The sequence below is a fragment of the Neomonachus schauinslandi genome, chromosome 8, assembly GCF_002201575.2.
Source record: "Neomonachus schauinslandi chromosome 8, ASM220157v2, whole genome shotgun sequence".
Taxonomy (NCBI): Eukaryota; Metazoa; Chordata; class Mammalia; order Carnivora; family Phocidae; genus Neomonachus; species Neomonachus schauinslandi.
Genome location: NC_058410.1, coordinates 13204236 through 13230627, shown reverse-complemented (window position 1 = coordinate 13230627; position 26392 = coordinate 13204236). Strand labels below are relative to the sequence as shown.

The 26392-nt window shown below is 38.7% G+C and overlaps 1 protein-coding gene across 1 annotated transcript in view; it reads left to right on the top strand.

Moving 5' to 3' along the window:
- OPRM1 (opioid receptor mu 1) overlaps nt 1–26392 on the top strand; it is a 174439-nt gene that overhangs the window by 43940 nt on the left and 104107 nt on the right. Inside the window, exons 2-3 of the mRNA XM_021693699.1 lie at nt 4137–4489; nt 5204–5724. Coding sequence (XP_021549374.1) covers nt 4137–4489; nt 5204–5724 — 874 coding nt within the window. The remainder of the gene's footprint in view (nt 1–4136; nt 4490–5203; nt 5725–26392) is intronic.

Sequence of the window (26392 nt, the reverse complement as noted above, 5' to 3'; positions counted from 1 at the left end):
CCTGTGAGTCCAGGAGAGACACTCCAAGGACATGCCCTGTATCCCTCCCATGTCATTTTGTCCATTTTGTCACCAAACTCATTCATGGCACAGTAAGAAGGAATAGGTACAAAGGATGGCAAGAGGCTTGTGTGTTAATATCCAGGGGCTCTACTCAGGTCCATTCAGGTCAACTGAGCACAAGGACGGTCCTTCCTTTAGCTCACTCTTTGTCGTGTTTGCTAACGCTGGTTTGTATATTCCTATAACTTATAATGTGACTCCGACTGTTCATGTAACTTTTCTGAGGCAACGTTCATACCACTGCATCAGACCCGAATAGAATGAAACGCTCGTGTTTGCTGGACTGCATGACCCCTTTTCTGATCAGACTGTCACATTAGATTTAAAGCCTTTAGAGACATGTTGGAAGCAACTGGAATTCTCAAATCTTTGGTCTTGTATAATTCTCTTACGTGTATTTAGGAAATTGCTAAGCCCTCTTTTATATGTTGCTGTGACTCAAAGTGTGAGTAATTGGGGTAAGAACACTGGCTATCTTTAGAGAAAGGCTCTTTGGATAAATTGAGAGAATTCAAACAGCTTTGTTCCTATAAAATGCCAATTGAAACAGCTTTTGTAGATACTCACTTTTCCTCTTGTGATGTAGGACCCTAACCTAATTTTATTTCACAAACACCTCATTCCGGGGGAGAAAAATTTTTTTGACTGAAATAAACATACATCAATAAATACCTAGTGCTAAGATGAGCCTGAAGAGAAGGTTAGAGGTATTCTGAGTCATAAAACTGACAGTAAAGAACCTGATTATTTAACATAATACACTCTTAAAGATAAGATGTGAAATGTAAGGTCGGCTGAGTAGGAAAGTGACTAAGGCAGTCAAGCACACTTTTGTATCATGCAGATCTTTTATCAGTGGTGTAACTAATAAGGTTTTTTTTTCCTTCTTTGTGGGAGAAATTTATTTTTATAAATATCGAAATTTTTTAACTTCTTTAGCATCCAGGTCAGTTATTCTAAAATCCCTAAAGTCATAGTTTTAATTTTGTTTTAATTTGTTGTTGGACTTGGGCGGATCTTGTCTGAATTACCTTTTTATGTTTGCCACATTTAGAGTCCTCACTAACATCAAATTGGTTTACCTCCTCAAGTTAAATGGCTTTCTCTACCTTTTCCTTTTCAAATCTTTTAAAGGAGTAAAATTTCTAAAGCAATTCCAAAGGCCCCACACCTGGGGTGCCTGAGTGGCTCAGTCCGTTCAGCGTCTGCCTTTGGCTCAGGTCATGATCCCAGGGTCCTGGGATCAAGTCCCACATCAGGCTCCCTGCTCAGGGGGGAGTCTGCTTCGCCCTCTCCCTCTGTCCCTCCCCCTCTGCTCATGCTCTGTGTCACACTTTCTCTCTCTAATAAATAAATAAAATCTTAAAAAAAAAAGAGGCCCCAGATCTGACTTTTGGGCATTAACGCAACTTCTGCGACTTTGACAGACAAGTTGGGGTATCAGAATTTTAGAGCTCAAATAAATAATTCGAGCCTGTTGACTCTGAGAGGGTTCATATAACTTCAGCTTCTTGGTGCTTATTGAAACCAAACAAACTTTCCTGAACACTGAATTAAGGCCCTAAAAAATGAGTCCATAATATTATTTCCTCCAACCAACAGCCATCTTGGGCTAAATGAGTTAGCTCCTTAATTTCATGGGACTGAAAAATATACACAGGCTAAAGTTTAAAGAGAATGATTGTACCGGGGCGCCTGGGTGGCTCAGTCGTTAAGCGTCTGCCTTTGGCTCAGGTCATGATCCCAGGGTCCTGGGATCGAGTCCCACATTGGGCTCCCTGCTCGGCGGGAAGCCTGCTTCTCCCTCTCCCACTCCCCCTGCTTGTGTTCCTGCTCTCACTATCTCTCTCTCTGTCAAATAAATAAATAAAATCTTTTAAAAAAAAGAGAGAGAGAATGATTGTACCATGTAAACAAAAAAGTCCAAGGCTTCAGGTAGATATTCCTCTCTTGCTCTTTCAAATCCACATCCTCTGTATGGGATCCACTTTCAGACAGGCTCTTCCAACAACCTTACATTCTCTCAGGTTTAATTATCTAAAAATAGTATACTCTTTCTTCAGAAGTCTCCCCAAAATTTTATTGGCTCTGGTTGAAACACGAGACCAGCTCTGAACATTCACCATGGCCCCAATCACTTTACATCTTGATGCACTGAACTAGTAACAGAGCCCACTACAAAGCCTACAGACTAAACATGGAAAAGGCGTTGTTTCCCAAGTGAAATTGAGTACTGTTCCTAACATTAAGGTATACAGATGTGCAATGTCAGATACATCTGACAACTGGACAACACATTAGCAAGGTACTCCTCTACCATCATATATAATTTATTAGTGTTGTCATTGTACCTGCTCATCTCTTCTAAGTTCTAATTTCTGTGGCTTTGAGAACATTTAACACTCCTAGATACTTAGACAGGGGAAAGAAAAACATATTTCCAGGCAAAGACTTAATTAATGTTCATAACAGCTAACTTTCAGTATCCAAAAAGGAGATGCAATTCAATTCCCATTAATAGGTGAATGGATAAACAAGTCTGGCTTGTGTATCTATAACCACACAATCATATCTATACTCAGTAATAATAATAATATGCGTACTTAGTAATAAAAAAGAATGCATTATTGATACATGCAACAAGATGTGGATGAATCTCAAAATATTATGCAGAGCGAAAGAAGCTAGACAAAAAAAAAGAGTACATACTGAATGATTCTATTTACATGGAATTTTAGAAATGAAAACTAACCTATCGTGACAGAAAGCAGATCAAGATCAGTGATTGCCTATGGGTGGGGGGTCAAGTCAGGGAAGGGAAGATGGAAAGATTTAGGAGCTTCACAAGGAAATTTCTGAGGGTGATGGATATGTTCATTATCTTGATCAAGAATTGGCATTTTTTGCTGTAAAGGGCAAGATAGTAAATATTTTAGGCATTGCAGGCCATATGGTCTCTGTCACAACTACTCAACTCTGCCACTGCATCATCAAAACAGCTATAGATAAGAAGTAATTAAATGAATGTGAGTGTGTTCCAACCAAACAGGCAGCAGCCCAACCCAGTCTGCAGGCTGCAGTTTGCCAATTCCTGATCTTGATTAAGATAATTGTTTTGCAAGTGTGTACATATGTCAAGACTTATCAAATTGTACACTTTAATTACATGCCATTTATTGTATGTCAATTATGCCTCAATAAAGCTATTAAAAATAAAAACAAAACAAACAGCATTAGCTTCCTCATCATGGACTGGATAAAGTTCATGCTTCTTACCATGGCATACAAATCCCTCCATGAACTGGCCTCTGTATTCCTACCCAATCAGATTTATTGCCATTTTCTGGTGGGATTTTACCTTTTGGCAGTGCCAAAACACACACATCATGCTATTTCAACTCTATGCCTTTATTTAGGTGTTCTATCTAGAATAACTTACCCTTACCAGTGTAAGATTAAACTTGCACATTTACAATTCCAAGATACCTTTCTTCTTCCCTTATCTTACTCCTTCATTTCTTCTTGTGCCACCATTATAATCTGTGTGTGTGTGTGTGTATACACAGATATATATTTATATGTACATATAAACACACTTGCACTATTACATTGATATATATATATACATACACATTCTTGCATGATTACACTTTTCCATACTTTTAACTATATATATCTGAAATTTTTCTTTTACATATGTAGAGTTAAGATGAATTATCATTCATTCTATATTCATTTCATGAATATCAGTAGACTTGGATATATGACTGAGCACTCCCTGTGTCTATTACATCTAGCACAGTGCCTGGCACCTTAAAGAAACTTAATAAATCAGTATGGCAGCTGATATTATGGCCATCTTACAGATTATAAAACTGATAAGTAGAGAAACCGTATTTAGTTCATAGACACATGGTTATGAATAGCCAATCTAGTATCAGAAAAAAGTTCTTCCATATCCAATCTCAAGTGCTTTCCACTAACCCTTGCAATATTTTTTATTATCAGAAGCTTATCTACATTTCATACTGGTCTTTTTCTGACTTTGCCACCACTCCTCTTTCACCTCCTAGATACACCAAAATGAAGACTGCCACCAACATCTACATTTTCAACCTTGCTCTAGCAGATGCCTTAGCAACCAGTACGCTGCCCTTCCAGAGTGTCAATTACCTAATGGGCACATGGCCATTTGGAACCATCCTCTGCAAGATCGTGATCTCCATAGATTACTATAATATGTTCACCAGCATCTTTACCCTCTGTACCATGAGTGTCGATCGTTACATTGCAGTCTGCCATCCCGTCAAGGCCCTGGATTTCCGTACTCCCCGCAATGCCAAAATTGTCAACGTCTGCAACTGGATCCTCTCTTCAGCCATTGGTTTGCCTGTAATGTTCATGGCAACAACAAAGTACAGGCATGGTAAGTTGCAGACCTGAGGGATGAAGGGTTTATAGATTGACATGCTGGTGAAGTCATGAGTGGTCCAACTTCTTAGTCAAATTGTAGTATCAGTGATTTTTTTCTAACAGAATGCCTTTGAATCTTTTGTAATATGAATTCTCCCCTAAATTTTAAACACACTAAACATTTTAAAGAGACTATAATCTATTGTTTCCTGATTTCTCTGCATTGACTTCATCAAAATGAGGGCAAACTAAGAATATAGTTCTTACAAGAATGATTAGACTTAAACCCCAAAAAACATTAAGTTGTTTTAAAATTTCAAATGGCTGCTAACATGACAAATTTATTTTTCTAGTCCTCATATCAGAATGATGAACCACCCATCAAAAATGGAATGAAAATATCCATTAGCTGGAACCTCCTACAAATTTTGGACAGTGATTGTATTTTTTATGTCAACATAGACCCCATAAAGGATCTAGCTTACAAAAGGTTCCACAATTGTTGACTGAATGAAAGCTTAATGTGATCAAAATGGACCAAAAAATGAGATATTTAGAAAAAAAATCTAAAAATAACTCTCCCTGAAAATCAACAGAGAGCTGAGTTTCTCCCTCAATTTCTTTAAATCTTCCCCTATTGGCTTCCCTTAATGGATTTAAGTTAGCTCTGGTCAAAGCTATAATTAGATGTTGCTGCTAATTCTTCCTTATAATTATTGTTTTCCAGGTTCCATAGATTGTACACTCACATTCTCTCACCCAACCTGGTACTGGGAAAACCTGCTGAAAATTTGTGTTTTCATCTTTGCCTTCATCATGCCTGTCCTCATCATTACAGTGTGTTATGGACTGATGATCTTACGCCTCAAGAGTGTCCGTATGCTCTCTGGCTCCAAAGAAAAGGACAGGAATCTGCGAAGAATCACCAGGATGGTGTTGGTGGTTGTGGCTGTGTTCATTGTTTGCTGGACTCCCATTCACATTTATGTCATCATTAAAGCCTTGATTACAATCCCAGAAACTACATTCCAGACCGTTTCCTGGCACTTCTGCATTGCTCTAGGTTACACAAACAGCTGCCTAAATCCTGTCCTTTATGCATTTCTGGATGAAAACTTCAAACGATGCTTCAGAGAGTTCTGTATCCCAACTTCCTCCACCATCGAGCAACAAAACTCCACTCGAGTCCGTCAGAACACTAGAGACCACCCCTCCACGGCCAATACAGTGGATAGGACTAACCATCAGGTATGCAGCTTCTAGAATTGGGTACACCTACTGGGGATGACATAAAAATTATAGAGTTTGTACCAATCCAAGTTTTAATCCATTAGAAGTGAATCAGTAACTAAGGGATGAAGGTTCTCCCCCTGTGAGGACAGAGGGAGGAGAACAGCAAATTATGGTCATTGTGACAGAGAGGTACTTGACATTTTATAAACAGCTTTATGTATTTGTATGTATTTATTTAGAGATACACCAACTAGAAATTCATAAAGCTGCTAAAAAGCAGTATCTTCACAGCTGTTGCTTCTATGCAAAATTAATGATGTTAGCACATTGTGGAAGTGATGCTGTTCTAGAATTCTTCTCATTTTCCCCAATGTTTATGTTTCATGTGTATCATTGCAAGTCAGTCCTGTTCTGGTTCTGTGGTTAAACAGAAAAGGTCATCACTTCACTCACTGTAGTGATGGGTGCCAGATGTTCCCAGCAAATCAGTGTCACAGCAAAGGAGAAAAGACCAAAAAAAAAAAAAAAAAACCAAAAACAAACAAACAAAAAAAACAGCCAGTCCTAACTTGTTCAGCCATTGATTTGTCAATCTTTATACCTGAACTCTAGAGGAAACATCAAACATATTACTTAATTATTAGAACTAACTTACTTTTTAATAGTCATTATACCAGTTAATAGGGTGAGGAGTGACTATTTTTTGGAAGATATATTCCTATGTGCAGAGTACAAAGGGCAGCCTGCATGGGAGAGGTAAGATTTATACACAGTATTATAATCACAGGAGAATCAGAAAAGAGAAAAATTTGTCTCTAAGTTAATATGATCTTGATAAGCCAATGATGTGCAAAATTTGGTATCTGATAGAAGGTAAACCAAACATATCACTTAACTCTTAATATTAATTTAAATAAGTAAACTTTCAAATAATAGTGTCAGCATCCAAAAATCCAAAAAAGCCTCCGTAATTTTATAACACAGAACTCAAATTTGAGCTTCCAGTGAAGTAAATCCTTGAGTCAGAACCTGGTCAGAGGCCAGGACTCTGAGAACAGATGCCTCCATAAAAACGACTGGAAGTCTAATTGAGGAGGCAGACGAAGATCCTTACAGTACAGAGCGGCTGCCTCCTCTCCATTTTCTTTTCCCCAGGCCCCACTCTGTCTCCCCCACGCCCACTACCGGCCCCCAGCGCAGCCCCACCCAGGTTTACCCTTTCCTACTGACAACAGGCCTAGCTTAAGGAGGCCCACATGGTCTGCCATAGGGGGCGCTAATCCTCACACCTCTGCTATTAAATAATGCTAAAAGGAACACTGGAATTTGGGCCCTTTAGGCAGTATAAGCTAATGATGGCCAACCGACTGCCAACCAAAGGGAAATTACTACTTTATTTTGTGTCACTTCTAATCCCATTTCAGACTGAGTAATAGACAGAAGAAATGTTTTTCCACTCTGCTTCTTTTCTCTATATTTTGTCCACATCAAGACTTCTCTAAACCTGCTTCTTCTACTAAGCAGCTCTCCCTCTCAGCAGCTATCAAAAGCTTGTGAGTAACTTAAAGAGGGTAGGGATTCAGAAGATTTTCTCTGACCTGAGGATAATATATTGCAGAATGCAATTTAAAACTCTCAATCCTAAACCAAGGTTAACACATTTTGCCTTGGAACAAAGTACTTCCATTGGAGCACAGGGATGGAACACTCTATAAAGTATTGATTCTTGCTCAGTTGGGGCCTGCCCCACCTTCCCTCTCTTGCAGGCACGCTGGGATGCAGCTGTGGGTAGCTTTACCCTGGACCACAGCGGGGGCCTCTTGTCACGTCTGATTCTCTCAGTGTCCTTCCCCCACCTGCTCTCCTAGAGACACAGCTCCCAGCCTGTCTGGTGCAGCCTTTCTCCTGAGTTCAGTATGATTGTCCTTCAGTTGCCCCGACCCCGCTCTTGACTCCCGTCCAGATCCAGCATTTTCACATTAGTGTGGTTCCTGCACAGCCAGAGAGAAGAGAAAGGAAGCTAATTGAGGAAGCTCTGTTCCAAGTAACTAAAAGGTTTGCTTTAAAAATACATCCACTTAGGGCTTATCTTCATTGCTGTCTCTATGAAGCAGCATCAGGATCAGATAACAGCAGAAACACATTAGCCCTGGAATTGGCTGCTTTCCCAAAATGCCCAGCTGGGAGGGCTGGACAGAGAAGAGCGGCTGACAGGAAAAGAGGAAAAGACACTCTGACATATTTGAAAATAAGATAAGTCAAAGATCTCTTTCACTCATCTCCACTGATGTGTCATCGTTAGAATCAAGGCGGTTACACACAGACATCTGGAACGATACAGAAGCCTTTGGTGAGAGTTTCAATGAGATATCAAAATCATGAAATTATTTGAAGGAAAGATCAGACACTTTATGGCCGTGTCTATAGGACATAGTTGGTTAGTCAGACAAATTCAGAATCTGACTGGCAGGTTTTTGGGTTTTTTGTTTGTTCATTCATGTTTTTGTTTTGACACCATGAGCCATTATGTTGCAAAGCAAAGCTAATTGGATTTGCATGAACTTTTTGACTGCTTGTTCAGAGTTGGTACTGTTGTAGATGTTTATGTCCCTCCTATATATTTGTATTTTCTCCAAGAAATAGATTATCCTCTATATGTCATGTTTCAAGCGCATTAGTCAACTTCATATTCTGCAGATCAGAGATCCAATATCAAACCTTCCCAGGGTGTCTGTATTCTGACAACTGTACACTGAGACCATGTCCCTACAGCGCAAAATGAAGAGTTGGCAGTTATCAAGGTAATTTGATAAGCCGTATGAGAAAATTCTGTGCCCCAAATAAACTTTGCCTCATATTTACATAGTTAAGGGCTATCTGGTCAGCTTTTGCTACATAACAAATCATTCCAAGACATAGTGGCTTAACGCAACCATTTACGTAGTTTGAGCTTCAGTAGACCGGTGGTTTGAGCTGGGCTGGGCTAGAATGTTCTTCCGGCCTTAACCAGGCTCACCCGAGGGGCAGCTGCCACTGGCAGAACTGCCATCAGCTAGCTGAGCTGAGATGAGCCCTGCAAGAGTGGCAAACTCCGCATGGATCCTCATCCTCCAGCACGTTAGCCCTGCTGTCCTCATGGTGGTCCCAGGCCCTAGGTTCAAGGGGTGGCAAAACAGACCTTACCTCTTGATGGTAGGAGCTACAGTTACATTGCAAAGGGGTGTGGATATAGGGACGGAAATCACTGTGGCCTCTTTGGCCAACTATCTACAGTAGGTGCATGCTGCACTGGGGGACAGGCATAACTACCTGAGGGCATGAACCATATCTGCCTTGCTCCTTCTTCTTTCTCCAGCAGCTATCTAAAACAGTGTCTGACACATTAAAAAAGTACTCCAAAAATATCTGTTGAATGAATGAATGATCAGAGGGCTTATGATATTTCAGGAGATTATGGAGGGCGGTAAGAATGACCCCTTTCTTATGCAACTGATGGACAACCTCAATGCTTGCATAACACTCTGACGTTATTCCAGGCTCACCCTTCAGTAACTGGAAAATATTCACGGGAGGGGTTCTTTGTTTTCTTTTCTCTAGTCCTCTGATCAAAAGTTCTACTTTCCAAAAAAAAAAAAAAATTTGTTACATTTGTGCTTGTCTTCTAATTTTATTTTTAACAAGTGCTATTGATGAGCCAGCCAAGAACTGGATTCGGTGCCCTAAAGAGGTCTTGCCCTAAGTATAAATAATAATAAAATAAAAAATAAAATAAAAGATGTCCTCATGTCCTTTTGTGCATTCCAGGGCTCAGCCTCCTGCTCCAGCTGTAGGACTCCATGCCTGATTTACGTTCCGCTCATTGTCTTTATGGCTTCTAGATTTTTATTGGGTAGACTTAGACATAAGTTTTCCATCTGCTTTCCGTGCAATTTAATCTCTCTGTAGGTGTACCACCCAACAGTTGTTACTGGACCCCACCTTGCTTCAGAGCACTTCCCCCATTTGCTCAGATCAATTCAGATCAGTTCAGACCTGAGATGCTGGCCATGCCCACCTGCCTTCGCTGCTTGGTTTCCCACCCTGGTTGTATTCCATAATGCATTTTCTGTTGTGATACCTAGATTATGTCCTTTAATGGTTAACATTATATGGGAAAAGAAACAACTCTATTAGACCAGTTGGATTATTATTTAAAGAGTTTGTATTAACCATAACCATCATAATAATGCTATCTTACATTTTTATAACTGCCTACAGATTAAAAAGGTTTTTTGTGTGCATTATCACCTTGGCTTCCTACAACAACCCTGATGGGTAAACATGAAAAACTAAATGCTCAGGGAGGCTCAATGACTATAAAAATCAAACCACCAGTAAGAGGCAGAACCCAGACAAACATCTGGCCTTCCAACATTAATCCAAAACTTTCCTCTGCTTTCCTACACAATGCCGATTTGTGCTCAAATATTGTTACAGGGTCTCAGCCAGAGGTTCTCAAACCTTATTATGCGTATAAGTTCTGAGAAACTCCTTTAAGAAATTCTGGTTCACTGGGTCAAGGTCGAGGTAGGGTCCAAGCATCTTCATTTTGAATAAAACATGAAATTGAAAACTGATTTAAATTGTAACTTTATAAAATACTATTAAAGTTACTGTTTTGTCTAACCTGGCTACCATTTTAGTCAAGCTGATTGGTAAGAATTTTTTCACCAAATGAGTCTTGTGTTTAGCGAAATAATGTAGCTACAGTGGGAACAAAGCCTTAACTTTCTATCAGTGAGTCTTACAGGATATAGAGATATAACGTTGATAAAGTTAATATTATGGTACCTCCTGCCAACTTCTTCTCATTAATATGGCCAGTCCAGCCCTAAGCCCTCTGGTTACCATTTTTAAAGCATTTTCTTGACATTTTAATCCAAGTAGCATGTCAAGAAATTAGGAGATGCTTTGCAATTGTATTAACTACAAACCTATATTATCCCCAGCTAAACTAAAAGCAGAAGCCTAATTTTTTAAATCAACCACATCACTCTCAAAAACTAGATCTTAATTTTTTTTTATAAAACATCTGTGGAGAGATAATTTGAGAAGGAAAAGCATTTCAGTTCCATCACAAAAGCCCCAAATGAGAATAGCTTACAGAATTACAGAGCTTGACCACATTAATGCACACTTTGTGAATAAAACCAAAATGGCTATTCTTTCAATTCTAAGGTTTAAAAAGAAAGTGGATCCAGTTACAAGTGTGTGTGTACGCACATGTGTGTGCACATGTGCATGATATTGGTGTGCCTCTTTATGTATGTGTAGCTCTAGAGTATATTTAGATTTCAAATGAATAATATCTTTAACAAATAACAATAAGAATGTCTTATTTCTATAACTTGGCCATAATCTGGGAGGAGAAAATATTGTTTAATTGAAAATATGTTTATTCGCAGAAAATATTTGGCTTTAAGGCTACTAGAAATAACACTTACTGACCAGTTTGTGCCCAGTATATCTTATTTAGTCATATGAGGTATGGATCATTATCTCTACAGTTGAGGAAACCAATGTTTACAGAATTCACCTGCCCAAGATCATAGTTGCAAAAGGAACTGAGGAATGAACCCAGTTGAATTTTATTTTAAACTGTGTGCCCTACTGCCCCACCAGTCTGGTTGTCATTCTTCTCAATGGTAGCTCTTAGAACTAAATTTTAATATTTACATACTAACAATTCAAATGCCATAAGTTCTTTATGTAGGCTTGTTTAGATGTATTCATAGCTATCTGTGTATCTGTGTATAAAGATAAACATCCAAATAGATTGATGAATAGCTTGGGGAATTAAAAATTTGATAATGAGGATTTGGGTTATCATTATATGAGTCCAAATTATTCGAACTAAAATTTTTTGCCATCATTAAGGTCATATTGATTCTCACTGAATGATACTATTTGCTTTTCCACAAGTTAGAATTTTTCATTCATGTCAGAGAGGCTCAATTAGTATTTTCATAAATCATGTTTATCCTACTAGAGAAGGCAGCTTGGTGGGTGGTGGTGCCAGAGGAGACCAGGACAGGGAGTCAGGTGAATGTTCCAGTAGTCATGCTGTGCCTGTCCAACATGTGATAGAACAAAGCCCTTCATCTTGTAAGAGCTCAGTTTTCTCAACTCACGCATAAGAGGGTTGAACCAGAAGATTATTCTGCATATCAGAACCATGCAGTGAAACTTGATGCATGAATTAGCTAGTGTTCTTCCTGAATGAATACTCTCATCTTTCAGGAAGGTTAAATTTTAAAGATTAAATTAACTAATATAATTACTGCAACATTTTCCTGTGCTTGTTGTTTCAATTGATGTAACTAACTGATAAAATACAGCAACATATTTATCTTTAAAAAACTAACTTTAAATGAGATGTTACTTATTTGGCTGACCTTAAGTGGTGAATTGCTATTTCATAATCATTTATCATGGAAAATTTAGTGTTTTGAAACATGCCAATCTTTAGTTGCTATCTATATTTATAGCTTGGGAGCTAAATATGAAAGGTGGATAGTTTGCTCTTTTAACTTTCTACAACACATTTATTCTTCCTTCTACTTTTATGAATTTGAAATGCAGTTACATAGCATTTTTTTGTTTTTGCATTTTTTTCCTCATACCAAACAAACTAAATGAAGTTGATCTATCACAAACCAGTCATTAACTTTTGATTGTCATTCTGATTGCTGTATCTTTTGGTAGGTTGCAATAAATATTTGCAAATTGCTACAATTTTGCAAATGACAAAATTATTTGGGGGATTACCTTATGAGAACTATAAGTTTCTAAAATAAAACATGTCTTAATTTTTCTTTTCTAATTATCATTTCCATGGAAATCAAAAACCTAGGGTCACAGCTTTTGTTGCCCTTCTCCCTTTACACTAAGGAATTTTTTTTTAAAGATTTTATTTATTTATTTGAGAGAAAGAGAGAGAGACAGAGAAACAGCATGAGAGGGGAGAGGGTCAGAGGGAGAAGCAGGGTCCCCGCTGAGCCCGATGTGGGACTCGATCCCAGGACTCCGGGATCATGACCTGAGCCGAAGGCAGTTGCTTAACCAGCTGAGCCACCCAGGCGCCCTACACTAAGGAATTTCTTATATAATGGAGTTCCTGGCATTGAAGTGAGTAGAAAGTGGATAAGAGGAGGCTACTAACAAGATTTATTTTGAATGCTAAATAATTGTGATAGTACTTTTTCAAAACATGAATGGTTTTCATGATACATATCCAAAAGATTATAATGCCAGCTCTGAAGACATCATATGAGTTTGATCTTCTGCATTACCAGGGATGTATGCTGAAGGAATGAATACACATAAATATTATTTTACTTACCATACCTGGGTGGGAGGTAAGTTTAAATATAATTTAATGTTTATTGTTTTATTGCTCATGAATCAAAGAAAATTAATTACTTTTTCTTTCCATAACAACTGAACTTACTAGGAACACATGTAAATAAATAATTAGCCTGATAAATTAGCTCCCTATAATTATCAAATATTAAATAAATATAAGCTGAAAGTTTTACTGTGATTTAAAATAATGGCTCTGTCAATCCAAGAATGAAGATGGAGAAAAATAACTCAGGTCCTTTGTCTATAAAGCATAGTATTTATAAGGAAAGAAGAAAGGAAGGGAGGGCAGGATGGAGGGAGAAAAAGAGTACATTTTATGTTTGAAATCAGCCACATTCTTCCTACTATTTTGTTTTCCATACAGATACCAGGAATCCTAGGGATATCAGAAATCTAGGAAATCTATCAAGCCCAACCTAGTTGTTTCCCTTTTTCCCCCCACATTATCAAATCTTCATAAAGGTCAAAAGAGATAGTGATAAAGATGATCTAAAATCCCAAAACGGTATGCCTAAGACCCTTAAAGCATAACAAATGTATAACTTTTTCTTATTGTGATGAGATATTTACTTCTAAGACATCTGATAGAAAAGTAAAAAAGTAAAGGCTATGGAAAATGACATTAAGAAATGAGAATATTTTCTCAAGAAAAGCCAAATTATTTAAAAAAAAAAAAAGCCTTAAGAAAATGCAGTGAATAGGGAATGTAGAAGGGAATGTGGTCATTACATATTTGACAATACAATGACTTATTTAATCCATCCTATAATTTACCAATTTAGCAAGAATATTTCACTCTTACTATTCTTTATTTCTTCTCTATCATGTTAACCAAATTGTCTTTATATTCAAAAATCCCCAAATATAATTACATATAAATTCATTCAAATTCAAAACATCAACTTAAAAAAAAAATGCTTTATTTGAGTTACCCTTGGGAGATAGAAGAGATACACGTTACTCCCAGAACCTTACCATGCTGCAGATAGATGGAGGCTCGCAGTATGGCTACCATATACATTAACAACTGAACATTTTTCTGGTTATTTCAGAAATTCAGTGGAACAGTTAGACTCTCAAATGACTACACTATAAGTAAATATCAACAACTAAATCCCATTAATGTAATTGGATTTATCAAGCATATGCAAAATATTCACAGTTCGTAGGTAATTGGAACTGGAAAAAAATACTAGAGAGCATCCAATCCAAACTGCCTTATCCTACAAATGAGGAGTGGGTAGGCCAGATATGTACTTTTTTAATTCTGTGCTTTTTTTCTGAATATAAAAGATGATAGAATCTTTTCAAGTATCTGATTTTCAAGTAGAGTTTAGGAAAACTTTTATGACTAAAGAAAAAGTCAGGTAATTATATATTACATACACCCTGGTATGTGTAAATTTATTTAAAAATTTCAGCAAGTAAGGGAACACTTTATAATTAGATAAGAATAGCAGATATAATATAAAATCCTAAAAGTTTAGGTGGTACATTTATTTATCCAGATTGTACCACTGACCAGCTGAATGCTCCTAAGTTTCTGAAACTCTCCAGTTTCAACTGCTACATCTGTGAGAATGGTGATAATTGTAGTAGCTAGCACTTAGTTTTGACTTGAATGTGATGTATCATAGTCCACATACTTTGCCAGACAACTGACTAGCATTACTATTCTAAGCCACTCAATGAGGCTTTACACTTTTCATCTTTCTTCTCTTTTCCCCAAGAAACTGAATTACAGCTCTTGTAAAGAAAATTTAAAAGGAATAAAATCATGGTGCCAAAAGAAATCAATCATAAGATTGGTCCTAGCCAAGACTTCTCAACCTTGGCACTGGTGACATTTTGAGCCAACTAATTCTTGTTGCAGGGGAACGTGCATTGCTATGTTTAGTAGCACTCCTGGCCTCTATCCAAGAGATGGAAGCAGTACCCACCCACCCCTAGTTGTGACAACCAAAATGTCTCCAGACACTGCCAAATGTCCCCTGGGTCCAGGGGCAGGGGGCAGGGGGGAAGGGGTGAACAGTGGCAGGAAGAGGGGAGGAATGAGTTAAGAACCATTGATCTAACCTGACAACCACATTTAATTGATGAAGAAATTAGTTGTGATGTCTTTAAGGTAGTGCCTGAAAGTAGGAGCTAAAGCCCAGGTGTCCTGAGAGACACCACACTGATTTCTCAAAAGAAAGCTTCCTTCTGCACTGCTAACATTGCAAAGATTAAGACTCAGTATTAATGGAAGACAAGAGGAAAGCACAATTCTTCAATCTTTATTTTATGCGGAGCTTCTCTCTCAGAGAAAAGATCTTTAGCCTAAAACATTATTAAGAAACAACTCCACTAATTAAAGCCAACAGGTGGAAACTACAGGGAAAGGGATTGTAATACAACCAAAGAAAAACTTTTCTAAGTCTTGAAATACAAGGACTTCCTTGTCACTGGAGGCTTTGAATGTTCAAGCATCAGCATTTTGCCTCCATGAAAGGGAATGCGGCCAGAATTTGGGTGTTAAGATTTGATGTCTAAGGAGTCAAACAAATAACTTCCTATAAGGATCTTACAACACACTACTACAATAAAATGTTAATATGCAGTCCATGCGAAAATAGCTCTTTAGACAAATTTTCAGAAATGTTGCATATCTTATTTTGGTCATGGGGACTGATACTGTGTATTAGCATTGTAAAGGCTTTGAGAAATCCTACTCTGTGTGTGTGTGTGTGTGTGTGTGTCGCAATTAGTTTATATATATTTGCCTTTTGTTTTTTAAGCTGAAGTTCTCAAACTTATCTGAACACAGGTCCGGTGTTTCAAAGGATGTCTCCTAACATCTCACAGAATGGAGTTTTCACAAAACAGTTTCAAAGCCCACTATAGACCATAAGTGCCAGCTAGGCACAAATATTTTCAAACTTCAGTGTTTTACTAGAATAAATGGCAACATCATTTTATCCCAGGTATTAACCAGGATTCTAAAATTGATCACTGATCTCTTAGTCTCACTCATTTAAAATATATGGCCTAAATACAAGCAAGATACTAAAACTTGTTTCAGTTTGAAATAGAACAGGTTGTGTTTTGTTTTGGTTTTCACTTTTGTTTTGCTTTGTTTTGAGATTTGCCACTTTCTGGTTATAGTCCTAAAGGGGGAAAATGTCTATGTAGCTTTGGGATGTGTTTTCACTGATTTAAACTACACATTGCTAAGAATAAGTCTCATAATTGGCACATTCTTCCGTTTTGAATAAAACATCTTTGAGGAAAATAGGTTTCTTTTAAAAATCATCTATACTCAACAGTGAGATGCATTCCAAAAAAGTTGAATAATTACAATCTTTCTTGTGAAAGAACACAAGACTAGAAACCAAGAAGCCTGGGTTCTGGTGCCAGGTTGCCGATAACCAGCTGTGTGAGCTTGGCATCCCATGCCAGTCGCTGCATAGGAGATCTTCCCAAGCAGGACATCCCTGATCTCTTTTAACTGCCAATAAATTAGGGCTCCTTTCTGGGTTTGACTGATCATCCCATTCAGACTCTGGGAACTAGCTTCTCCTATTGAACCACAAAGGTAACCACCAAAGCTTCCTTTCATGAGACAAAAGATTTATTATATTGAACAAAATAAACACACACTAAGAGCAGAAGGAAGCATATGGCTCATGAGGCGAGTCGGGATCCCTTGAACTACCAGATTATTTCACCTCTCTTTGAATTCTCCTTTACCGAAGTTTGACCCCTTATCATACTGTAGATTCCAATATGTCTATCTAGGCAAAGGAGCTTAGAAAAAATGGATGAGTTCTATATCATTGAAGTAAATGGAGAGTTTTGCCTATTAGGCATCAACTCTCAGTTTTTTGTGTGGCTTTGTTTTTATGATTCTATAATAATGAAATTTTGAAGCCTTTTGTTGGCTGAAACTCTGATCAGCTTCTAAAGTACCCAACTCGGGGTGCCTGGGTGGCTCAGTTGGTTAAGCGACTGCCTTCAGCTCAGGTCATGATCCTGGAGTCCCTGGATCGAGTCCCGCATCGGGCTCCCTGCTCGGCAGGGAGTCTGCTTCTCCCTCTCCCACTCCCCGTTTGTGTTCCCTCTCTCGCTGTGTCTTTCTCTGTCAAATAAATAAATAAAATCTTTAAAATAAATAAATAAATAAAAAATAAAGTACCCAACTCTGTTACTGGCTTCAGTTGCAACTTTGGATGGCATCACAAACAGGAAAGAGAAAACAGAAAAGGAAAAAAGTAGCTGCAAAAAGCAAAAATAAGAATATAACTACATTTCCTCAACCAATACTCAGGCATGTCACTTCACCTCTCAAGACCTCTGTTTCCTTCCATAGAATGATGACACTGGTTTAAAAAAAAAAATCTTTTAAATTCCCTTCAGGGGTAGGAAACACACTCCAATCATTGTGTGGCTAGAGAATAAAAGTGCCTCAAATAAGCTTCAGTTTGAATCTATAAAATTTTTAAAATTTTATTGTTCAAAATAGGCTAAAAAAATAGTCCAAGGGGATTTGCTAGTTGACTTCCTGAAAAAAATAATAGTTCAAAAAGCTGTTGACAAAATTGGAGAACTGATGGTAGATTAAAATAGTGTATTGATGTCAAATGTCAAATTTACTGAAATGTATAACAGTACTGTGGTAATGTCAGGAAAGAAGCCCATACTTAGGAAATGGAAGGGAGTCACAGGTTTCCAAAGGAGGTATCTCAGCAAGCAAGCAGGTTTGGCACCACTCCATGGGTACCAAAAATACACAATGTGACTCAATGGACCACAGAAAACAATTTACTATTCATGGCACTGCAAACTGCAGGAGCATCAGCATGTCCCATGGTGCAACACAATGGGCCCAGATTGTCACTATGCACACAATGGATTGCACCCAACAGAAGAGCCCAGAGCTAGAGGTGCACCACCTTTTATAGCAAGCAGTAAGCAAACCAATCCTCTCCTAGGAGAAGGCAATCACAAAATGGTCATGCTGTGGTCCTCATGCAGTTAGGCAACAAAGGTTCTTAATTGACTATGTGACCATAGGAAGAACTCAGAGTCAGAAGATAGGCCTTGTAACACAGCTCAGTCAGCAAGAATGTGTAGAGATGCTGGGAAGACTATCTTTCCCAATAATTGACCTGTCAGCTCAACATATTTTTGGCCGAACTCAATTTTCATATGCCACCCCATAGCAATTTGGATTAGACATACTGACAGGGGCTAAAACCAAATCTGTTCTATTTATTTCAATCAATAATTGATTAGACTTATTATCCACAGAATCCCATCCCAGGATGAGGTTAATCTATAGCAGTAACCTCAGCCATGCACTCCGGGATCTACATTCAACTGAATAAGTCCCAGAGAGGACTAATAAATCTTATTTCTGATAACCATTTAGCTTTCTTTCTAATAGTATGCATGAACTGTTGATATTAATTCAAATACAACAAATTAATTCAATCATATCAACAACAATGTAGTCTAAGGCCAGTCGATGATCCATTTACAACCAGAGAGTTTAACCTGATCTGTTGATCTCCAATGGCTTGTTCCATCTCATTGGCTATGGTAGCTAAAGTAAAGGATATGTTCCTAACTGTCTCTACAATGTGGAATCTGATGGCGGGGGACAATTTTCACACTGCTACATGAAAACAGGAATCCACATATCCCTCAGGTCAGACAGCATCAGACAGCCCTCTTTATCTGGGGGCCTAAAAAATGGAATGTGATCCAAGGAATGGTGTCATTGCCAATAATTGCAAGGGACAAAGAAGAGTTAACCAGCAGCCCCCAACCATGGCCAGTAGAGAGATATGCTGTGGCCCATTCTCTCCACATACAAACATATAACTGACAGGACAGGTTACTTTAGTTCAGACTTTGTCCATAAATTTGATTTGGATCACCATTACATTAATTTGGATAGTCCATATGAGCAGGGTTATCAAGTAGTTATAGCCTTGATAGCCATACATGGCATAACCCAAGAGCACTCAGGTGTCTGGAAAAACATATGAATTGGTATGAGCCTGACTAAAACAAGATCACATCTATCTGTGCATTTGTACATGGGCAAGGGGCTTCACATTTAGGAGTTTTCTCTGATAACATAAGACACAATAGAGTAACTCAGGGCCAGCCAAGCCCTTATGAGTTTTCCTGATCCCCCAGCACATAGACCTACTCAGCAGTTGGTCAGGTTGGCAGTCAGAGATGCTTCTTGTCTCAGTGAACCACGTGATTGTCTTGCCAGGTTGTAGAGCTAGAATTTGAAGACAAAGAGAGGGTTCATTATTTCCCTCTCCCAGCACCTTCAACATTTAAGGAGTTCCTTCCCCAACTGAAGTGGGTAATTGTACCAAGGAGGCATGAAAGGGTTCTCCTTGTGGAGGCTGCCTCCTCCTATGGAGCTCAAAAGGGCCCCGGGGCTGGGGTGTTGGAACAACCTCCAGGGTCATAGGCTGCTTAGGTCCTCAGTCAAATTCAGCAGATTTTCTGATTAACCTTCAGACTCAACAAATGTATACACTGATAAGATACATATTATCTCCAATACCTGAATGGTGCAATTGTGAGACTGCCTTTCTGATGGTAGAGAGCCATAGTCCTCTTCTCTTCACTGTCTTTAGGATCAACTTTTGAGTTGTAGCCCACATCACTCCCAGAATTTTGACTTGGGTGGCTGGTCCCTGTATCTTATCAGAATTAACAAGCTTTCCTGGGCTTCATATGAGTTAGCATCTGCTAACTTAATTAGGGCTTATCAAGATAATATCATCAATGTAGTAGGATCATGTCACCAACAAAAAGAGAGAGATTTGTTCTGTGTGCCAACCTACCTACTGGGGGCAAATATCAGGAGAGTTCAAGTATTACTACTACAGCACAGTATGTTCTGGAGGCTCATCTAGGTGAAGGATCTGGATCCTCCAGAGGCTAAAGCAGTTGAGAAAAAGATGTGACCAAAGTCCAGGATCACATACCAGGTGCCATCATGGGCAATTGCTTCAGTCATAGTCACAATGGCTGGAGTAGCCAGGTTGTAGGAACAGCAACTGAATTCAGTTGGCAATTATCCTGCATAAGCCTCCAGATCACCTTAGCTTTTTTCACTAGCCACACAGATCTACTATATTAAGATACTGTGTTTTTCATAAGTACTATTACATTTAAACTATGATTTCCTTTTCTTCTCCTGGAATTCTAAATTGTTTCTTTTATAGACCATGGAAGAGAAACTGAAGTGGAGGTGTGATCTGTTGTGCATGCATCTCCCACGTCACCCACCTACAAGAGGCTCTTCCATATCTTCCATATCTTCCATAAGAAGATCTCCTTTGGACATTATGAGCCTCACAGAACAAACATGTAAATTATCAATACCAATTACACATTCAGTCTTGGGAGCAACAAAAATGGTGCATAACGGGGGTCCAAACAGCCACTTCCTTTTCCCATTTGATTCTGTTTCAAATCTGGCTAATCGAATGTGTAGTCCTCGCCTCTCAAGAGAACTTAGCATGTTAGTCCTTTGGGCACAAGCATCCAAAAAAAAAAAACAAAACATACAACTTTATATTCACCCCCCACCCCTTACCTTTCTCCCCTACCCCATTCTGCCCTTCTAAGGGTATGAAGCCTCTGATTCCTGCTGGAAATGAAAATACCTTACCACGTCCCTTATCCTTAAAGGTTTTCAAGGCATGATACAGAAATGCGGGTCAGGCAGTAGAGGTTCTGAGGGAGAAATTTGCTCTAAGGCAGCCACATGGCTTCCTAGTTCCTCATTAGAGGGAAATTGGTCTCCGCAAAGGAATCTGGTTCTACAGAGGCACACAGAGTTTTATTTGTATGAACTACTAACCACCCCCTTGGGACCCATCATAGCCTTATATGTGGACTGCATTTCTTTGGTGATTATCCCATCAGCCTTTACTTTGGGATCCCCCATGTTAAGAGGCTTATCCCATTGCCTTACAGTTTGGAGGACATTGGATGTTCCCATCCTGGCCCTTGTCTTAGATTGCAGAGACTGCCTGGTCTAGAGAGTGCTATCTTTATCCTGGCCATCTAATGGCCCCAAGCACAACTTCCAGCACGGGGTCTCTCACCAAAAAAAAATATAGTAGAATGCTACACCTTGCAGGGAGGGGGGTAATCTTAAAAAGGAACCAGTCATTCTCTGGATGTGGGATCATAATCAGGCTGTCATTCTGTTCAGGAAGGAACAAGTCTAGAGTCACCTCAGCCTTTGAGTAGCTTTCTCCTAAGGTTTCATGGGATTTTATTGGCCTCAAGGAAGTCTCCTTGGTTTGGTCATAATGTGATAATTGAAACAGAAATACACAATAGCAAAGCTCATTGTGAGGCATGATTCTGTCCCAGTTAAATGATCTGCACACTGGCTTAAAACATGGGGTCTCCTGTAAGAGGGCATAAGTGCTTTGTTCACTAAGAGCAAAAACTCCCTAACTCCTTCATCAGCCACATGTCTAACAATTCCTCAGCCAGTTGATCAAAGTACTCCTGGATATCCCTCTTTTCCCTCTCACTATGGGTCTATATCTTAGTATTCATTATAGAGGCATTTGCCCTCTAGTTGTTTCTAGTCTTGACTTAAAACTGGTGGAGCTGTGCTCTCCTCCCTGGTGGGGCTCAGAGTGCTCTCTTAACCTCCTAGTCCACAGGACAGCAAACAACAACCATGGCACCATTTGGGCAATTGGTTAGACTTTATCCCTCACCACTCAGCCCCCATCCATTGACTTGAGTCACGTTCATCAACAGGGAGGACCGGAGTGGACAACCTACTCCACCTTTCTGTACCACTTTGGTCAGAACATTTGCTACCAGGTCCCAGAGAGTTTCTTCATATTCTCAGACCCAGTCCATGAGCCCTTGCCTTTTCTCTTCCAAAAAGTCATTGTCTATCTTGACATCCTGCTTGTGGTGCCAGTTTGGGAAGGACCTCTTAGAAGATGGCGAGAAGTAACCAGATTCTTGACTGAGCAAGCAAGCAGGTTGTCTTGCCACAACTCTTTAGGTGCCAAAAGTAGAGGAAAGTCAGACAGTTTAGTACTCACAGCACAGCAACAGCAGAAACTTTAGCATAGCAGTGCGTCTTCTGCCCCCAAATCCCACAGGGCAGCGTGATGGGACCAGATGGCAACTGCACACTTAATGGGTTGTGTCACAGTTAAGGAACCTAGAGCTAAAGTCTCAGCCCCTTTTGGGGCAAGCAATAAACAAACGGACACTTCACATGGTGATCAATGCTGTGGTCACCTTGGCAGAAACTGTTCCAGGCCAGAGGACAGTTAAGCCTTGTAGTTTGGCACAGTCAGCAAGAATGTGCAGGAACCCAGGGCCCATGGTAGACCGCCTTTCCAAATGGCGATTCTGATCTTTCTATTTCTTATTCTTAGGAAATATATGTTGAAATGTGTAGTGACAAAAATTCAACTGAGTATCAAATAATTCAGAGAGATAATGTGTGTGTGTGTGTGTGTGTGTGTGTGTAGAAGAAGACAGAAAAAAAGGAATAGAAAGCAAACAATAAAACACATGGGATAAAATGTTAATAGCAGGTGAGTCTGGGTAAAGTGTACACAAGTGTTCTTTATGCTATTCTCATTCTTGCACTTTTACTGAAGTGTGAAATTTACCAAAATAAAGTTAAAGGAAAAACCCTCTCATCCCTTTACACTGACTCTATAAACACTTCCTTTCCATCTCACCAAAAACTATAGTAACAATGACAACAGTGATTACTTGTTAATTACAAAACATATTTCTTTCCCACAATTCTGCTCCCATATTTGAAAATATCAAGCCACATTTTTATGTGTGTGAACAAACATCGTGTTATTGCTCCATGTATATGCCAGCTTTACAATGTAAGTGGGGGTGGCGAAATCCCTGTACTTCAAATCAGTTGCTTCAGAAAAAAAATCCATTAATTTTAGAACTGAGTGAAAAATAAAAATGCCTTCATCTAGAAATGAAGAACATGAAAGGTATTGCAAAGAGAGACACTGCTTTTTCTTTTGAAATTTTTGTCAAGTCATGAATAATTTGAGGATAAAGAAGGAGAAAGAGGGTCAAGAACAGAGGGAGATAAGGGTTTTGGATTTAAAATGTATTTTTTCAAGGAAGCCAGTATCAATTATATCTCTTTGATGACCAGTGTATAATTCTTATGTATTAGTGTGTACAAATGCAATAGCAGATTATTCATAATGACCCAAGAGATTAATTAATGTCTTGACATTTAGGAAAAGCTCTGAGGGTTGCAAGTGAAAGTATACTGAGGGCCCTCAGGACAATTCTGACACACAGAAGATGCCCGATAAATGTGCACTGCAACCCAATTTGAAATGCTCACTGTCTTTGCTCTTTCTTTTTTCAGCTAGAAAATCTGGAAGCAGAAACCGCTCCATTGCCCTAAGTGGGTCTCAGGCCATTCAGACCCTCGCTGAGCTTAGAAGCCACCATCTATGTGGAAGCAGGTTGCTGCAAGAACCTGTGGGAGGCTCTAGTTTCCTAGGAAAATGCCTGCTTCTGAGTCATCAAAACTCGATCCTCTGTGGCCACTCCACTCTGCACATGTGAAGGATATGTCCACTAAGTCAAGTGCTGGGAAGGAAAGGTCTCTACCACACTAAAGAGTCCAGCTTGTGTACATAATCATGAGAAAGATGCCCAATGGGACCAAAACACACCATGGTATGTGAATTGGGGTCATCATAGGAGATGGCCCTTCCGTGTGTAATATTTTGTTTTCAAGCAAATATTTATGACCTCATCAAAAAAAATCAATTGTTAAATTCAGCATGTTGACATGTAAAGTAAGTGCTACCTCTGATCAAAGGACCTTGTGTGGAAAGCCCAAGACTTTATGTAGTCTTCTGTAAGGAATACTTTTTTCTATTTTCTATCTTTGACATTAACCTTAAAATTACATTCTGGTTAAGACATCATTTCCACCTTCATTTCTTGGTTTTGTATTCTTTTCAAGAATAACATCTCTTACCTAGCTCCATAATTGCAAAGGAAGAAATTAACATGAAACGTAATCTGAAACACAACAATGTGTCAGCAGCAGAAAGGTCAATTCTTGGGCATTGCAGGTTCTTCCCGAGAGTCTTCATGGGAGATTGTCCATTCCCTTCTTTTAGCTAAGTATTCATAAAAGGTAATAGTGGATCGATGAGCTCATCCCTTCATCTGTGGAGGAAGTCAAGCATTAAAATGTACTTACTTTTCATTTCTCAATAGTTTCTCCATACTGCATGCCCCCTTTGCATATTATTTTATCTTTTTTTAACTCTGCTCAGCGCACTATGCCTTTCGAATCAGTGTGATAAAACGACAGATTTTTTTGTTGTTGTTGATTTTCAGAACGGTTTAAGCCCTTTTAAAAATATGGATCCAATAAGCTTAATCTCAAAACAGAAAGACTCAAATGACCATAAATAAAAATGGTTAATCTTCTTTTCAATCCTGTGGAGTTACTTGGACATGAAATATTAACAATGACCCAAAAATATTTTCCTGAAGATTGTGTTTACATAATGTCATTACCAATATGTTGGTCTTTTTGATCTTTGCTAAATGTCAAGATTTCCTTTGTAAAATACCAGTCTTCTAAGCAATTTCTGTAGGACAACCCTCCCCTTTGACTGGTTTTCCTTGGTATAAAATACAGTATAGATTTGGCAATCACCCATTTTATTTGATCTATGTAGACAGTCAAGTCAGTTGGCCCATGCAAAAAAGCTCTCCACTTTGAACTTTTGTCTGGTTTGATTAAATGAGTCATGTACATTGTAGTTATCTATGAAGACATAGTAGACAACAGGGTGCCAACTTCCCTTATAAAAGTATTTCTAAGTCTAAAAACTGCCAATAGACTCAATATTAAAATTTGTATCCGTTCCTCAATATAATAAGACACAAATATGCACCGGACCTCCAAAGGCAATGTTTCAGGAAGACAGCTGTCTTGGATCAGAATAACTATATTTACTGTCTCAGATCCAGTTGGCTGTAATTATGTGGGCCCAACACATGTATCCACTGGATGAGAAGAAAACAAAAGCCAAGATAATATTTTATCTTGAATCTTGAATATTAAAGTCTTACATTGCCTCTGATAATCTCTGTTTCTCCAATATTATGTCCCAGAATAGATATGCATTATTTTTAATTTTTTTCTGATTAAAGTAATTTAAACCAGAGCCTTAAAAAGTTTTAGAATGTTAAATAAATGCATTCGTGTATAAATACATATATGCATATATACACTATTAGAGCTTCCACAAGTAAAAGGATAATTCAAATGAAATACAATAAAGGAGAATGAAATATCTGTATGTAAGTCACTGGGGAGGAAAATTCTTGCCTTTAATGAGTTGTAATAACATGAGTTCTCTCAAGAGATGACATAGTACTGCTTTCCGCTCATAAGGATGTTTCTCAACAATCATTTCTGCCTAATGACCAGCTCTTAGTTAAAACATTCTAAAGTAAATAATAAATATGCTTTTCAATATTTTTCATTCAAAACCATTGTCACGAATTTGCTAGAACTGCCTTGCTATTCCATGGCAAATGGGGAATGTCAGCCCTGACTCAGTGGGATGAGCTAAAGTTCCCTTATGAAATCTGCCTATAAAGAAAATGTAATGTTCTGCTTGGTTCTGCCTTCTCATTTCACCTTCCCGTCCTTACAGATAGGATTTCTTCTGGTTTGACATTCCAGTGAAGCAGACCATAGATGTAAACTAAGGGCAAGATGTATTAGCCTTAGCTTCTCAGCTTCTCTACTAGCCACACATGCCCCAGCTAGGACTGTGCATTTACAGCCACAAATACTATCCTTTTCATAGAAATATCCACAAATAGGAAATGGGTGTCTTCAGGAATCCTCAATGCCATTGTAAAAGCACCAAGATTTTTGCCTAGATTTTTAACATAATTCTTTTCTCATGAGCCATATTACTTCGGTGAGGGGAAAGGATGGGAACAAACACAAACCTTCATCAGTGCCTTGGCTAACCACTGTATTTTCCCTGGTAGGAGATGCTTCAGGATTATAGTGACAGAATACAGCATCCAGATTATATTTAAGACCACTGCCATTAGGACATTAGAGCCTAAAATGACAAGTCAAAGGGTCTAGCTTTGTGACATCCAACCAGGAGGCAGTTGAATTTAATTTGAAATAATTTCAACCCAGTCATTGTTCACCACTGAGCTCAGA